General features: G+C 36.4%; 2 protein-coding genes across 2 annotated transcripts; both read right to left on the bottom strand.

The window, feature by feature from the left end:
• Window positions 1–543: 543 nt before the first annotated feature.
• On the bottom strand, window positions 544–2,573 carry LOC127902276 (receptor-like protein 53). The gene is made up of 6 exons (XM_052441125.1): window positions 2,341–2,573; window positions 2,063–2,223; window positions 1,795–1,888; window positions 1,436–1,677; window positions 1,094–1,312; window positions 544–899 (listed from the first exon to the last, which is right to left on the bottom strand). The coding sequence occupies exons 1-6, from the start codon at window positions 2,571–2,573 to the stop codon at window positions 544–546; spliced, it is 1,305 nt and encodes a 434-aa protein (XP_052297085.1).
• A 10,568-nt stretch (window positions 2,574–13,141) lies between these two features.
• LOC127902275 (uncharacterized) lies at window positions 13,142–14,099 on the bottom strand. Its single transcript, XM_052441124.1, has 3 exons — window positions 13,734–14,099; window positions 13,345–13,458; window positions 13,142–13,258 (listed from the first exon to the last, which is right to left on the bottom strand). The coding sequence occupies exons 1-3, from the start codon at window positions 14,097–14,099 to the stop codon at window positions 13,142–13,144; spliced, it is 597 nt and encodes a 198-aa protein (XP_052297084.1).
• Window positions 14,100–16,212: the final 2,113 nt, after the last annotated feature.

Raw genomic sequence — 16,212 nt, 5'->3', positions numbered from 1 at the left:
GTGGCGCGTGTGAGCGCGTGTAAATGTGTTTAACTACAAAATTTTAACAGTTTCTTCATTGGAAACGGAAAAATTTGATGGTATTCTTGGTTTTTGAGGAACATCACTCCTGAAAAATTGATGGGATTGTTGATCAATTTGTAAACTCAATTTTTTTACATATGGATGGCTTGTTTCTTGATCGGCATGGATATATGTAATGGTAGGAATGGGTTTAAAGAAAAAAAATGGTGGGAAAAATGGTTGTGGGAGGAATTTGGTTTCCTCTGTTTTTGTTACAAACAGAGCAGCGAAACTTAAAGAAACTTGAGCGTATTCATGGCTCTAATACCATGAAGAAACATGTTTTCATTTCTTAAATAAAACATTATACACTGAAAGTTATTTATAGATGCAGAGGCTACATTTTTTTCAAAGATTACATATGTGAATACGGAAGGAAATGTGTCAATCCGTTCGGCGTGGATCGTATCTTTGACAAGTGCAGATTATCCCTTTGACAAGTGCGAATTATGTCTTTGAAAAACTTCATTCAATGCCGTTTTATTTGATTCTCAACATTCTTCCCTTGAACAGATTATGGCTTAAATCAATCACGCCTAATCTGCTTTCTTTAATGAAAGTATTTGGGATGGTCCCAGAGAAGTTGTTCCCCTGCAAGTCGAGCACTGAAAGTTCATCACTGAAATTGCCTAAACACTGAGGAAGCAAGCCCCTTAAGTTATTGTGAGACAAAACAAGACTTTCAAGAATATTCAAATTGCATATCCACGATGGAATTTCCCCTGTTAAGCTATTGTTTGAAGCTAGATAGCTAATGGTTCCGGGGGGTGGAACTGGGAGTGGTCCATGTAAATTATTAGAGCTAAGAACAAAAGTCACCAAATCACCTTTATTCCCTGGAAAAACAACAGGATGTTGATAAAACCCGATTAACAAGTTATACGAAAGGTTCAAGGCATTGAGATTCTGCATATTGGGGTCTAACAACCATTTAGTACTTTTCCCTAAATTCTATTGTCAGAAAGGTTCAGGATCACCAAATGATTTTGGTTTTCCAAGAAATTTGGAAATTTAGTAAGATTGCATGAACGCAGTCCTCTATACTGAATTTTCTGTGAAGTGGTATCAGTAGTGGCATCAAAAGTGGCTTTGGTGAGCACTGACGACCTATTTAATGAGATATCTAAAGCTTCCAAATTTTTCCAGCTAGTAAGTAAAACATCTAACTCTACTGTTCCTCCATAAGAATTTTGAGCCATGTCAAGGACGACAAGTTGGGTAAGATTCCTCAGTGAAGATGTAATTTGACCTGAAAAATTACACTTAGCGATATATATTACTTCTAATGACCTAAGATTTCCAATGGAACCAAGTAAGTCACCCGAAAAATTATTAAATCCAAGAAACAAAAATTGTAGCCGGGTGAAATTACCAATCGAATGTGGAACTTTGCTCCAAAAACCACATGACCTCAAATTTAATAGCTTCAAAGAACTGAAATTTCCAGTTGACCATGGAAACTCACCCGATAATTTATTGAATGAAAGGTCAAGTTTTTCCAAAGAAAAAAGATTTCGAATGGAAGTAGGCAACTCACCAAAAAATCCATTTTGTGAAAGGTCAAGTTCTTTTAAAGAACCAAGATTTCCCATGGAAATAGGCAACTCACCAAAACTTTATTTTGTGAAAGGTCAAGTTCTTTCAAAGAACTAATATTTCCAATGGAAATAGGCCACTCACTTGACAAAAAATTTGCAGAGAGATCTAGTTCTTTCAATGAATGAAGATTACCAACGGAAACTGGCAGCTTCACCCTGTAATTCATTTAGTGAAAGGTCTAAATGAAGGAGCTTTGATAGATTGCCGAGTGAAGATGGAATTCTTCCTGAAATTTGTATTAAAAAAAAAGAACACATTGCTTAAGTAGAAAATTAAAAATAATAATAATTTTTACTAATGAATTTAACATTGCAATTGGCAATTTTCGAGTAAAATATATATATTTAACAATAACATGCATGTATAGTAATTAAGGAGAAAATATATACAATTTAATTACCTTGCAATTCACAGTTTCGAAGAGAAACAAACGTCAAAGAAGATAAATTTTTGATGTTATGAGGTATCGTTGAATCAATAGAAACATCACCAAGGTTAAGTGTTTTTAGATTACTTAACTTCTCGAATAAATTTTCGAAACTGGGCTTCTGGAGTTCAAGTCTACCACCAGGAACATCATTTAGTGATAAACCAAGGGACACCAAGTTAGAGAGCTTTAGAATTTCTTATGGTATTTGACCAGATAAAGAAGTTCCAGAGAGGTTCAAGTATGATAACCTAGAAAGGTTGATGATTTCTGGTGGGATTTCGGAGGAATTGAAGTCATTCAAAGCAAGATTAAGCCACTTGAGATGGACAAGCTTGAAAAGGCTACTGCTAGAGTTGATAGAACCGAAAAGGCAGCCATGGGAAAGGTTAAGCTTGATGACATGGCCAGTGTTCTTATTGCAATGAACGACGTCCCAAGAGTAGCAATCAACGCTACCTTCTTCTGGCTTCCATGATGCCATTGTGGGACGACAGTCAAATTTCCAAGCATAAAAATCACCACTGATGCGGCTTTCTTTGAATTGCAACAAAGCATAACGCTCATCATCATGGCAGAGTGGCAGTATAGAAGAAGCAGTGAAGTTAGCAAAGGTAAAATTAAAGAAAAAGAAGGGAAAAACTAACCGTATGAATATTGTGAATAAACATATGGAGGATAAACCCATAGTTTTCTCAAAAATAAAACTTGTTTAACTTTGTCGATATGAAGAAATTTGAGGATCTTGGTTTGCTTTTATAGGCAAATTGAAGCAATTCAAACATTATAGTCATTGGACTCTTTTTTTAATTTTTTTTTAAGTCAACAAAAGTTGTCTTAATAATATTTATTTTTTATTATTTGATGTGATGTCGTAAACTTTTACCATTCCGTCACCACCGAAAATACGTTTATAGCAAACGTGAGGATTAATTAATGAGTAAATGAGAAAATGAGTAATACATTAATTTTTATTTTTGTTTGAAAAAATGAAAAACATAATTCCGAAGTGGTCCAGACCACTTGAAATTTTTTTTTAAAAAAAGAAAAATATTATTTGGATATGATATCAACTAAAAATTCAAACAAATCTTACAAACAACTGGCGAAAAATGGTGAATTCCATTCCTTTTTTATTTTTTTTTAATGAAATGAAATTTTATTAATCATAAGAAACTGTAAACATAGGACATAACCACGGAGGTGGAACATCCCTCCACTCTCCAGGACCTGACATAGAACCCCCCACCCTAGCCACATTATGGGCTGTGACATTCGCAGATCTGCGAACAAAAGAGAATCGAACTTCTGCAACTAATTGAGCTAAGGCTTGACGATCCACAATAATTAAGCCAAAGCCATTAGGACTATAATCATGAGAAACTAAAGCAGAATAAACATTTAAGCAATCGATTTCAACAATAACTTTAGACAATTGTAAGTTCTTTATCTAGCTAAGGGCTTCACGAACAACCAAGCTTCTGCCTCGCGAGGGCGAAACAGTCCAGAGAAGCTTTGACACTTAGCAGCAACAAAGCCACCCCCAGAGTCTCTGATCACCCCTCCAAAGCTGTATCGACCTTGAGAACTGAAAACCCTTGCATCCACATTTCACTTTAACCAGCCTAGAGGAGGTTTACCCCAACACACCGAGCCATGGCCTAACTGAACTTGCTCAACTATATTGAAATTCTTCCTCTTAGCCTCTTGCCACTGGAAAAGATAATGCCCTGCAGCATTCACTAGGCTTTGGGCACACCCATTATGACCATTCCACACTTTGTCATTTCTATTAAGCCAAAGCTTCCAACACACCATTACAGCCAAATTACACTCTTCCTTGCAACATTTGATAAAGATTTGCTCAATCCAATCAAAGAAGGAAGAACATCTCCCTCCTGTTCCAAGCGAGGATAGTAACCAGCAAGATTGAGCAAACAAACATTCCACCAGACAATGATAAACAGATTCATTGGCAGTACTACATATAGGGCAAATTAGTGAGACATCAACCTTTCTAGAGAGCAAGTTATCCGCACTTGGCAAGACATTTATCAAAGCACGCCAAATAAAGTGTTTAACCTTACCTAGAACCTCTAGCCCCCATAAGAACTTCCACACCTTACTATTGGAACCAATTGGAGTAGAGTTCAGCACATTATAGCAGCTTCTAACAATGAACTTTCCTTTTGTATCAGCAAGCCAAAACCAGTGACCTTCATCTTGTCGACTGCTAAAACGTACCTGTAGAATCAATGCAGCATCCCTTGTGTTGAAAATATCCACAACTAAGTCGTTATCCCATTGCCTTTGACCCGGAACCACAATACTATTTACCGTAGCTGTTGCAAGACTCTCATCCAGAACAGTAGTAATGAATCCATTATTCACATCGGGAAGCCAAGGGTCCTTATTGATTTGAACTTGTTGTCCACTCCTAATTCGTATACGACTGCCCTTCACCACAACATGCTTGGCAGCCATAATTGATCTTCAGGTGTAGCTAGGGTTGAAACCCACAATTGCATCAGCAAATGAAGATCGAGGATAGTATCTAGCCTTAAGTATGCAAGTTACAAGAGAGTGCGGATGGGTCATAAGTTTTCAGCACTGTTTGCCTAACATAGAAATATTAAAGTCATGAATCCTTTTAAAACTAATACCCCCAACTGACTTTGGTTTACACAATAAGTCCCATTGAAGCTAACGAATTCCTCGGCCACCCTGCCGATTATTTCCCCACCAAAAGGAGTTCATCATAATCTCCAACTCTTTACAAAGATCAAGAGCTATCAAATAGATATTCATGGCCTAATTCAGAATTGCTTAAGCTACTGTTTTTAGCATAATTTCCTTCCCCGCCCTGCTTAGAAGTTTCTGATTCCAGCCTTGAATCTGCAGCCAAACCCTCTCTTTGATAAAGCTAAAAACATCGCTTTTCTTCCTTCCTATCAGAGACGGAAGTCCCAAATAGGTTCCATGAGTACTTGTAGCAGAGACTTCCAGGATTCCACATACTTGGCATATAGAAGCCTTATCCACATTTGCACTGAAAGAGATCACAGATTTATTATAGTTTACCTGTTGCCCAGATGCAGCCCCATAAACAACCAGCAGACTCTTCATAATGCAAGCTTCATTGTGATTGGCTTTAAAAAATAGGAGGCAATCATCCGCAAAGAACAAATGAGAAACCGCAGGGGCACTTCTAACCACTTTAACCCCATGAATTAACCCTTCCCTTTCACGATTTCGAATCAAAGAACAAACGACAACAAATCCCATTGTCGAAGCCCCTGACTCGAAACTATCGGCCCCACTTCCACGCTATTTCTAATCACTTGATAGCTTACTGTAGAAACACACAACATAATGAGCTCAACCCAAACCTTCTGCAAATCCCATCCGCAACATCATAAACTTCATAAAATTCCATTCAACGCGATCATATGTTTTAGACATGTCGATCTTAAGTGCCGCAATCCCAGCCTTTCCCTGTTTTTTCCGTTTCAAATAGTGGACAATTTCGGTGGAAATAAGGATGTTGTCAATGATCGCTCTGCCCAGAACAAATGCGCTCTGCGATTCGAAAATAATCTAATCCAAAACCAGTTTCATCTTATTTGCAAGCATCTTAGCAATAATTTTGTATGACACATTGCAAAGTGCAATAGGACGCATATCTGACAAAGATTCAGGATGTAGTTTCTTAAGAATCAAAACTATCAGAGTATCATTTAGCCCAACAGGAAAAGCACGGTTCAAAATATAACTCAGGCAAGCATCAGTAACATCCTTTCCAACTATATGCCAAATTTTTTTGTAAAACACAGGGTTCATACCATCCGGCCCCGGGGATTTATCCGGGTGCATGCTGAACAAAGCATCATTTACATTAATAGCCATGAAAGGCTCCAACAACAATTGGTTATGCAATGCAATGATGCAAGACTCAATACAAGATAACACAGGTTCACATACACACCCACCAGAAGAAAATAAGTTCTGAAAATGTTTTGTAATCAAATCATCAAGCTCACAAGGGTTCGAACACCATATACCCTGGTTATTTCGTAGCTTCTCAATGGTGTTTTTCTTCTTCTTCATTGAAGTTGTAGCATGAAGAAAAACGAGAATTCGTGTCAACCTCCTTTAACCAAAGAGTCTTAGCCCTCTGTTTCCAGTATACTTCATGGCTGTGGAGTAGTTCATTGTATTATTTTTTGAGTTTCGTAAACCCCTCCAATCTTTCTTGATCTCTCATACCACGAAACAGAGACATTTTGTGCTTCCATTCTGATATGCGCTTACGAAAGTCCCGACTGAATTTCTCCCCCCATTTCAACAAATCTACTCCACAAATAGCTAATTTCTGTTGGATTGGTAAGCCAATAGTAGACGCCCAGCTCCTTTGGATTATGTCGTCACACTCAGCTTCTCGAATCCATAAATTCTCAAAGCGAAATCGTTTATTACGAGGAATGGAGCTCGAAGGGTTGGGGTCCAAAACAATTGGTAAATCGTCAGAGCAGGACACCTCCAAGCTCCAAACCTTGGCCACCGGAAAAAGGTCCCACCAAGACGTTGTAGCAAAAACCCTGTCAAGGCGTTCCTCAACCCATGCTTCTGTCCCCCGAGACCTCTCCCACGTGAACTGGTATCCCTCCATCCCCAAATCCACCAGCCCAGCATCCTCCACCACCTCACGAAACCCATTTAGCTTCCAATTTGGATGAACTCGTTTCCCTCATTTTCCAGAGTTGGATAAAAGGTCATTGAAATCCCTTACACAAACCCATGGCAGAGAGGAACAACTAGCAAGATGTCAAAGGAGGTTCCAAGACTCGCATCTTCTAGGGATTCTGGATACCCATAATAACCCGTCAAACGCCATTGGCCCGAACCCGCTCCATCAATTGCCATGTCTATAAAATTATTAGCATACTTGAGTAAACGAACTTTAAACTTAGCTTTCCAAAATAAGGCCAATCCACCACTGCGGCCCACCCGATCCACCACAAAAAGATTTTCAAAGCCTAATTTTATTTTAAGATGCTCCAATTGGTTTCGATGACAAAGAGTTTCCATTAAAAAAAAAAAGAAGGTTTCTTGTATTTGACCAGATCCGTCAAAACTTGAACTGTTCGTGGGTGGCCCAGCCTACGGCAGTTCCAACTAAGGGTACTCATTGGGTTTGGTGGGCCTGATCGACAGGACCCACCGCTAATCCATTTTTTGGAACCAACACTACCTCCATCATAGTAGTAGTACTATTTGAGGAACCTACTTTATCCTCCAGCCCAAGATCTGATCTTCTCCTCTTAGCATCTAAAACATCAAGACCCATATCTACGTCCTCCTCATCCTCCTTTGTAAGCCCATCACTACTAACATATATGCCTTTGTTCTTTTGTTGACTTTGAGCTGCCACCAAATCATTAGATGCCTTGTTTAATAACGTGATTCCAGCATTTACACCTCCCTCATTGCTACCAAATATGGTAAGTCCCGATTTTGTGGGCACCATGGAGTCAATTGTCATTGCTTCGGCGGAATCAATGCAATTTCCATAATTCTCTTCCCTTGTTCCCTCTGACGTCAAGCGCAACCATTTCTCGCCGAAATTCATGTTGTTCGGTCTTATGGAAGCCTTCATCCAATGCCCATAAGGTTTAGTAATGGCTTCTTCAGGACAATCATATAAAGATAGACATTGCTTCTCCGTGTGCCCAAGCAGTCTGCATATGAAACAGAAAACCTAGAGACGCTCATACTTAAAGTCTATCCAAAGCCATTCTCCTCCTGCTTTATTTAACCGCATACGATGTTTAAGGGGCTTTCAAACGTCAATGGACACCTTTATCCGCATATAATTCCTCCAAACACCCATTAAGTTATTCTCATCAGATGCCTGAAATTCACCAATATAGTTGCCACTGTTTTGCATCACCTTTGCAGAGAGAAAACCTGTGGGAAGGTTATAGATCTGGATCCAAAAGGATGTGTGGAATAGCGGCACATTTTGAGGTTGTTCCAATTCACCCAACCGTTTAATAATTAGAGTGTTGGTCAAAGGTCCAAGGCCCTAATTCGAGCACTCTCTTAATATCAATTTCATGAAAAAATTGAAAGAAAAATAACCTTGGTGATAGATCTTTAATACAGATCCCCTTCCCCGGGCGCCAGAGACCGGCCATTGTATTTGTCATAGCCTAAAAATAGATTACCTTGTCCGTTAAAAATCTTCCAACCAAGCAAAACTGGAAGTCAACCTTTCCATCTCTTCCATCATCAACTTCCTCCCCTGTGATTATAAGTCCCCTTTCCTCCTCTTCTCCAATAGACAAGGATGCATAGGTCGCGTTCATGTCCATTTGTGGGCTAGTGTTGTTGGACGTCATTAAGGCTTTGAAAAACTGAAATCATAGTTGCAGTAGATCTGAGAAAGAAACCGGAGTAAGAACTCAACTTGTCATAGAAGACAAGACAGACTCAACTTGTCATAGTAGACAAGACTAACATTAAAGGGGTGTAAAAAGCATTACTCTTCAAACTAGAAAGGACTCTAATCGTGTTGTGTGAAACTTTTGAATCACGCAAATGGTGAAAAGAGACTTTAAGTTAATTAAAAGAGACTCGGACATTAATTCTCAAGAAGGAACTGCAAGATTCTCTCTTACTCATAAAAAGAGACCTCAAATAAATTATTTAAATTGATGAATTCCATTCCTTAACCGAAGTTTATTAAATTTAAAAAATTAGTGAAAAAAAGATGATAATTAAATAAATTTTAATGGAAACAAAGTCACAATAGTAGAAGTGACAATTTTGGCACGATTAACTAATTAATCAGACACAAACACAAGACAAATTAATGAATTTGGATTTACTAAAATTGACATGATTTTCAATTTAGATCAATTAAAACCCTTTCATTTAAATTATAGTCAATAGACGATCAATTTCAGAGACTCAAGACTAGTAATGAGAAGTCTTTGCATGCTCTGTACATATGTCGTGTCAGAAAATTATTTCTCAGATTTTAACATAAGAATGACGAAAGAGTGATGTATTTTTGGACAATGTTCTAGGTCAGCTAAAATTAAAATTGGCCATATATTATTATAATGGATGTTAAGATAATTTGAACTTATAGTTGTTGATAAAAAAAAAATTGTTATCTTTATTTTTTGTCACAGAACTGTGATTAGTATAGTTCTTTTAAAGTTCTTAAAATTTTCATTACAAAAAATATGTTCCTACAATATACCCAAAAAAAAATTGAACCGAAAAAAAAGAAAACAATTTTTTAAAATAGAACACCGATAATAATGGTGAGGTAATTTAGGTCAAATTAAAATCGCTAATTTGGAGTCAGATTCATGTATTAATTGTATCATAAGTTACCATCTCTGTGTACGTCTATGGCGTGACAGAGGCTCATGGAAACTCCAGACTAGTGAGAGTCTATCCTTACTGAAAAATCCATGAATGGCATGGATGCAAAAGTAATAAAAGTAACAAGAACAGTTCTTTAATAGGATCTATCGAACTTGACCTGTGTTTATATTTCCTTTCATTTTCTATAATTTGTCATCTAACGGGTCAATGAATTAATTTGTTTCTTCTTCTTTTTTTTCTCCTTTCCCCGCTTGTATTTCCCTTCACAGCCAGTTGAGTATTCTACATACTCGAGTGTATGTCATTGGCTTGATGACTTTTCACTACAATTCAAAAATTTTCCTCCCACGACATGTTGATATTATCGCCAAACTGACAATATTATCACTCACTACTAGAAAAATGGTCTTTACTGACTTTAGAATAGTGTCAGAAATTACTTTCACTGACACTTGTTAATTGTGTCAGTAATCTGGGAGTCATAAAAATAGTGACACTTGTAATTGGTGTTAATGATTACTATTACTATAGTATTACCAGATTTATGACACTATGGTATTAGTAATTACTAATAATGATCACTTGTTAAAAGTTACTTTCACCATAGTATCACAAAATATTATGACACTATAGTGATAGTATTTACTAACAATTATTACACGTCAATAGTTTGTTTTACACTGGGATATGACATGATAGAATAAACAGATACTAATACTTCAGTGTCAGCAATTTGTAATACTATAACATCACTAATATTATGATGCTGAAACATTTTTTAGCTTCAATGGCTTCAAAGAAAAGATGCTGAAATTATTGTTGTTACTCGATTATTTTCATTATTCTTTTAGTTTTGCCAATCAAATAATGGTATTCAAAGAAAATCTATTCAAATTAAACTAAAGTAAAAATTTGAATAATTAAATATAAGTATATAACATTCCTACTAACATTTAAATAGGTATCAAATAAAATAGTAATACAAATATCCAAAATATTGTTTGAAAACATGTCAAATATTTACATGAACACATAATGACAGTTTGCAGGAAACAATCAGTACATCTACTCTTTAATCTTTGCCTTTCCCTTCACCTTTGCCACCTATAATTGCAGTATATAGAATCAATTAGCTACTATGCTACAAAAATCAATTCTTTGATATTTACAAGCAAAAATATAATTTACCTCATTATTGTATGCTACAAGTAACTTTGCAACATACATCGCCCACTGATCGTGAAGTTGCAAAAGATCGTCTATAGTGTACTCATTACAGCCCTTGAACTTCAAAAATAAAGCAACAAAATGTATTCATATATTTTAGAATCTATCCTAAAACAAAACAACACAATAAAAACATATATTTTTAAGTTTGCCAGGATTAACATCAAAACTGAAGAACATGCAAATAAATTGTATCACCATAGCAAACAACGGTTACCAAAGCTGTCTAAGAAGCTGATAATTTATAATATATTGTTTGTTTTACTCAATATTACTTGTAACACTCAACACTGGGATTTATATGCTTTCTATCTGTACATGCAGCAACTCCAATCATTGCTCAATAATACTTTAACACTGAACACTGAGATTTAGATGCATTTTATTTGTACATGCAACAGCTCTAGTCATTTTGGTTTACACTAAAGTGCCTTAAATACATAGTAGAACACAGTAAAAATTGGCATTAATTTTTCCAAACATGTTGAATGCATTTAGTAAAATGTATATAGCGTTATACCTTTTACCTATAATAAATATGGCAAATATAAGTGTATGTGATTATCCTAAACATACACAACACTTCCTCTAATCCCTAGCACAAGATATGATTATATTGCTAGTTTCAAGCATAAAGCAGCAAATTGTTCACCCATTAACCATCTTCACAATTCACTTAAGAAAATCCATTTCACAATCCATTCTTCGAAAAAATATTAAACAAGTTCTGGAGAAACTCACATTGTTTTCAAGAATGCACAAATTGCGAACAATATCCTGGATGTACTTCATCACATAGTAACCACATTCAAAGGTTCCAGGTTGTTTCGGACACTAAAAAATAAAAATAAATAAACTTAGTTTCTAATATACTGATGAAGTAACAATGGAAATCATAACTTTGTTTCATTAATACCTTCACAGAGACCCACTGCACAGCCTTCTTTTTATTACTCTTCACTTGATGCATTGTTATCCCACTATAAATAATAAATAACAGATGCAACAAATTAATCTACAACATAAAAAATTAATAAAGAATTAAGTAAACTAACTAAACTTACTCATTCACCATTTGCTTCAACTCATCATCAGGATTATCACCTAATGGATCAAGATAATAAATTTTTTGCCTCACCATATCAATTGCTACTAGCACCCAGTGGCCACTAAACAAACAAGTAAAAAAAAAAAAGATTACAAGATAAATTTAAATCATTTATGTTAAAAAATAAAATAGACAAAAAATAAATAAACTATACCCTAGGTTATATGGGAAGACAATTATTTGGGCTATTTGAATCTTGTCCAAAAGGTCTGAAATATAGGAACACCTATTTGGGTAGCTTGCTTGACTTGGCTATAACTTAGCTATTCATCCAAATTGAATTGGAATAACACCACTACCATTATCCATCTCTTCATACAAGTGTCTATTAAAAAAAGAAACTTTCATGGCATGAATATAAGAAATAAATTAATGACAGTTTGCAAAATCAGAAAACATAGTAAAAACATAAATCAAGTTTTTTATTTCTTACTTGATCCATATCTCCAAAACAGAATTTGAGAGCTCTGTAAAGTCAATGACTTCATTGCAAATCTGCTCGTCCAATCTGCTCTCCCAGTAGAAACCAAAAGTCTTTAAATCATGGGCAATCATAATCGTCTGTGGTGGGGAGCTCTCAATCATCAAAGAAAAGATGTTCAGTTGTGAACTTTTGTTCTCTTTTCTTGCTTTCATAGCTCCACGGGTATTCTTTCTCAGAACCAGTTTCCTTGATGTCACTGGTTTTACAACAACGGGTTCCTTTGTTGTTCGTTTCTGTTCATACAGATATTCCACGACATTTGTAGGAGACTTTCGGCCATCCACTTTTCTCTTTGAAGGAGTTAATCTTGGAGATCTTCTTGGGGTGATTTTTGAAGTGGCTTCACAAACTACTGGGGTGGATTCTGTGCAGGGGATGGCAGGGGAGGTGTGTTGATGTTTTTGTCAGGTTTTGGACAAACAGTGGGGTCATTGGTCATTGACTTTGGACTAACTTTGGTCACTGACTTGGGGGTAGCTTTGGGGTTGTTGGTCACTGACTTTGGGGTAGCTTTGGGGTTGTTGGTCACTGACTTTGGAGTTGCTTTGGGGTTGTTGGTCACTGACTTTGGAGTTGCTTTGGGGTTGTTAGTCACTGACTTTGGAGTAACTTTGCTGGGTGATCGATGATCTATCTCCATCTTAACACTGCAACCACCTTTGGAGTTAGGAAAGTTGGAACTGCCAACTTCAGTGTTGTTGCAGGCGTTGATCCTTGCATTCATTTGATCTAATTAAGCTTGCATAAACTGAAAACTCTCCTGATACATTCTTCGTTCTCGCGCTAACTCCATGGGGTCAGGAACATTGAAATACGTGGATGGGGTTATGAATTAACCCAATCCTTGCACCCGACTTCCATTAGGCTTCTTTTGAAGTGCTTCACCTAGGATATCATTCGGTCCTTGGGATTGGAATGTTCCCTGCTCAACTTGACTTAATAGCTCACTCTACAAAATAAATACAAAAATAATTTGATCAAAATTAGGAATAATAAAAAAAAAGTTAAATAATGACAGTGGTGGTGGAAACTTACAATTCTCTCAGCCACTTGCTGCACTTCAGGTGTATAAGCTCCATCTTTTCTCCTGTGAGCCAATAACCAGGCTTCACTGCAGTCAATCTTGCGCTCAGTAACTCCGAGGTCCAACTGCTATAATAATTCAACAAAAATTGAATTGAAAACTGCTATCAATCATCCTATTATTTGTATTGAAAATGTCATAAGTTTGTATAGAGTGGTTATTATACTTACTCTTTTATGCAATAGCCCAGCATATCTTGTGCTGCCCAAGTGATGATTGTACATATTCTTTGCTCTTTTTTCCTTTGCTGCCTTACTTTTTTCCTACACAAAGCGGATATTGATTAAAATGGCTACAGGAACTCAATAATATTATCTAACTAACATAATTTTAAATATACCTGAAAGTCTTCGGAAAAAATCTTATCAACAAAGCTCTTCCAGTCCTCTTTTCTAATGCCTTCATACTCAAGAGGAGGCTTTTTCAGTGAACTCAAGTTGTTTGCATTGGGCAGAATATATTCATTGGCCAACTTACATCTAAAGCCCCTTAATGCAGTTCCCATCCACTTGAACACTTCGGTTTTCGCCTTAAGACTCAACTTAAATTTTTCCTGAAAATGAGTCCATAACATCTCCTTGATGTCTAGTGGCACTTTCCTCCAATCATCATAGATAATTGGAACTCCTTCCCGTACAATCACCCCAATGTAGTTCCTCAGATTGTTTCTCTTTTTTCCAACTGGAACTCCGTAGGAATTGTACATAACCTCAGTGTCGTCACTAGCTCCTCTCTGCAGGTCATTCTTCTTTGTAAGGTTTCATCTTGGCTTCCTTCTAGATTTGGATCAAATGTTGGCTCCTCTTTTTCTGCCATGTCTCCAACAAACCTGCAAATACATCAAAGTGGATGACTGCACCAGATACCAATCTAATATCCCAATATAATAATAAAATAATAAAAAACAAATTTGTTGGTGACTTACGGGAAATAGTGGTAATAAGGCATAATAGTTGGATTATTCATTTTCCGCACCAATATTTACAAGAAAAACATCAACAACTACTCTGACACAAACTCCTCATCACCCAAACCTAACTTACATTTTGGAAAATTGTTGGATAATGATGCATACTCATCAATGCCATCACACAAGGCCTCATTTGAATAATTACATTTTGAGCTCACTGAACAAACAACTGATTTACTATTATCTAACTGATCTTTCACATAAAACACTTGCTTTGCATGACCAGCTAGAATGAAACCGTCAGATTTGTAGCCTATTCGATCTAAATTGACTACAGTGAACCCTAACTCATCAACATTAATCCCTCTATCATCTACCCAATCGCACTTGAAAAGTACGTTCTTAACCCCAGATAATCAAGCTGCCAAATTTCACTGACAACCCCATAAAAATGCATATCCCCAGAATGAGGATTTTTGTCTTTCGAACTTGAAATCTATAAAGTGTTAGCAACTATATAAACGCCACAGTTTTGTGTTATGCGGTTGTTGTCCCGATCTCTTGTAGCAAAATTAAAACCATTAATACAGTAGCCATCATATGTAACCACGCTTGAGCGGGGTTTGTTTGCCAGCCACCATACTTTTTGGTCAACCACTACATTATTTTCTTTATCAGTTGTTACCTATTGTTCAATTAATAAAATCACTATAATTAGTTGAAAGAGAAAAGTTTGTGTGCTTTTACTTGGATACTTTTATTAGATCTAATGAAGTTAATCTAACCTTTTGTTTCAGCCAATCAGCAAATGTACGGGAGTGCTCGGTTGGCAACCATAAAGGCTTTTTTAATTGATGAGGGTGTGTTGATTGCAATAAGGCCAAATGCTCCCTAAAATTATACCAACAGAATTAATAAAATTGAAAAAAAAATTAACAAAAAATAGGTTCGAATTTTCAGTCACATACTCTATGTATGGTTGAATCTCAGGGCTGTTCACCAGAACACATTGGTGCGCTTGCGCCAATGTAGGGCCATCAACCACATTGTGTGGCCTTTCGACTGTAAAATCAATTAGACAACCAGTAGGTAGTCCAATTGAATTACAATTTGAAAGGTATTCAGCACAAAATTCAAGTGCTTCCTCAGCAATATAGCACTCTGCAATGCAACCTTCAGGACGATATCGGTTGCGTACATAGCCCTTCATAGGTTTCATTTCTCTTTCAAATGGATACATCCATCGAAGGTAAACCGGGCCACATAATCTAACTTCTTCAACTAGATGGACTGTTAAATGGACCATTATATCAAAGAAAGCAGGTAGGAAAGATTGTTCTAAATTGTATAAGGTGATTGTAAGTTCTTTTTGCAATTAGTCTAGAGAATTGGGCTCTACTACCTTAGAACACAAAGAATTAAAGAAGAGGCACAACCTGATTATGACAGATCTGACATTTTGAGGTAAACAATTTTGAATTGCTAATGGTAGTAGTTGTTGCATCAAGGTATGACAATCATGAGACTTAAGCCCGTGAAGACGACAATCATCCAATGAAACAATATTTCTAAAATTATAACAATAGTCATAAGGAACTTTAACACTTTGCAAGGTTTCACAGAACATTTTTTTTCCTTCTTACTTAAAGTGTACGGAGCAGGGGGCAAGACTTTGTTTTGTTCATCAGGAGCTAATACAATCAATGCTTTGTTAATTTTTTCTCTAAGGTCTGGATGTGTAAGATCTTTTCTAGCATTAATTCCATTTTTTGTTTTCCCCGGTTGATGAAGTAATGTGCCATAAATGCTCTCGTATACATTTTTCTCAATATGCATCACATTTAGTTAATGGCGAACTAACAAATGTTTCCAATATTCTAAATCAAAGAAGATTGATCTCTTTTTGTAC

This window comes from Citrus sinensis, chromosome 5 (assembly GCF_022201045.2).
Source record: "Citrus sinensis cultivar Valencia sweet orange chromosome 5, DVS_A1.0, whole genome shotgun sequence".
Lineage (NCBI taxonomy): Eukaryota > Viridiplantae > Streptophyta > Magnoliopsida > Sapindales > Rutaceae > Citrus > Citrus sinensis.
The sequence above is the reverse complement of the archived record's forward strand: the minus strand, read 5'-3'. Positions and strand labels throughout refer to the sequence as shown.

What these genes read in the sequence shown, in the direction of transcription:
- LOC127902276 (XM_052441125.1), bottom strand. Translation starts at nt 2,573, where the DNA reads ATGGCATCATGGAAGCCAGAAGAAGGTAGCGTTGATTGCTACTCTTGG. An exon ending in GAAATCATCAACCTTTCTAG is followed by an intron (nt 2,224 to 2,340) that starts GTTATCATACTT and finishes TCCTGGTGGTAG; the next exon opens with ACTTGAACTCCAGAAGCCCA. An exon ending in AATTCAGTATAGAGGACTGC is followed by an intron (nt 900 to 1,093) that starts GTTCATGCAATC and finishes TTGTTTTTCCAG; the next exon opens with GGAATAAAGGTGATTTGGTG.
- LOC127902275 (XM_052441124.1), bottom strand. Translation starts at nt 14,099, where the DNA reads ATGTACAATTCCTACGGAGTTCCAGTTGGAAAAAAGAGAAACAATCTG. An exon ending in TTTTTTCCGAAGACTTTCAG is followed by an intron (nt 13,459 to 13,733) that starts GTATATTTAAAA and finishes TTATTATAGCAG; the next exon opens with TTGGACCTCGGAGTTACTGA. An exon ending in AGCAAGTGGCTGAGAGAATT is followed by an intron (nt 13,259 to 13,344) that starts GTAAGTTTCCAC and finishes TTTATTTTGTAG; the next exon opens with AGTGAGCTATTAAGTCAAGT.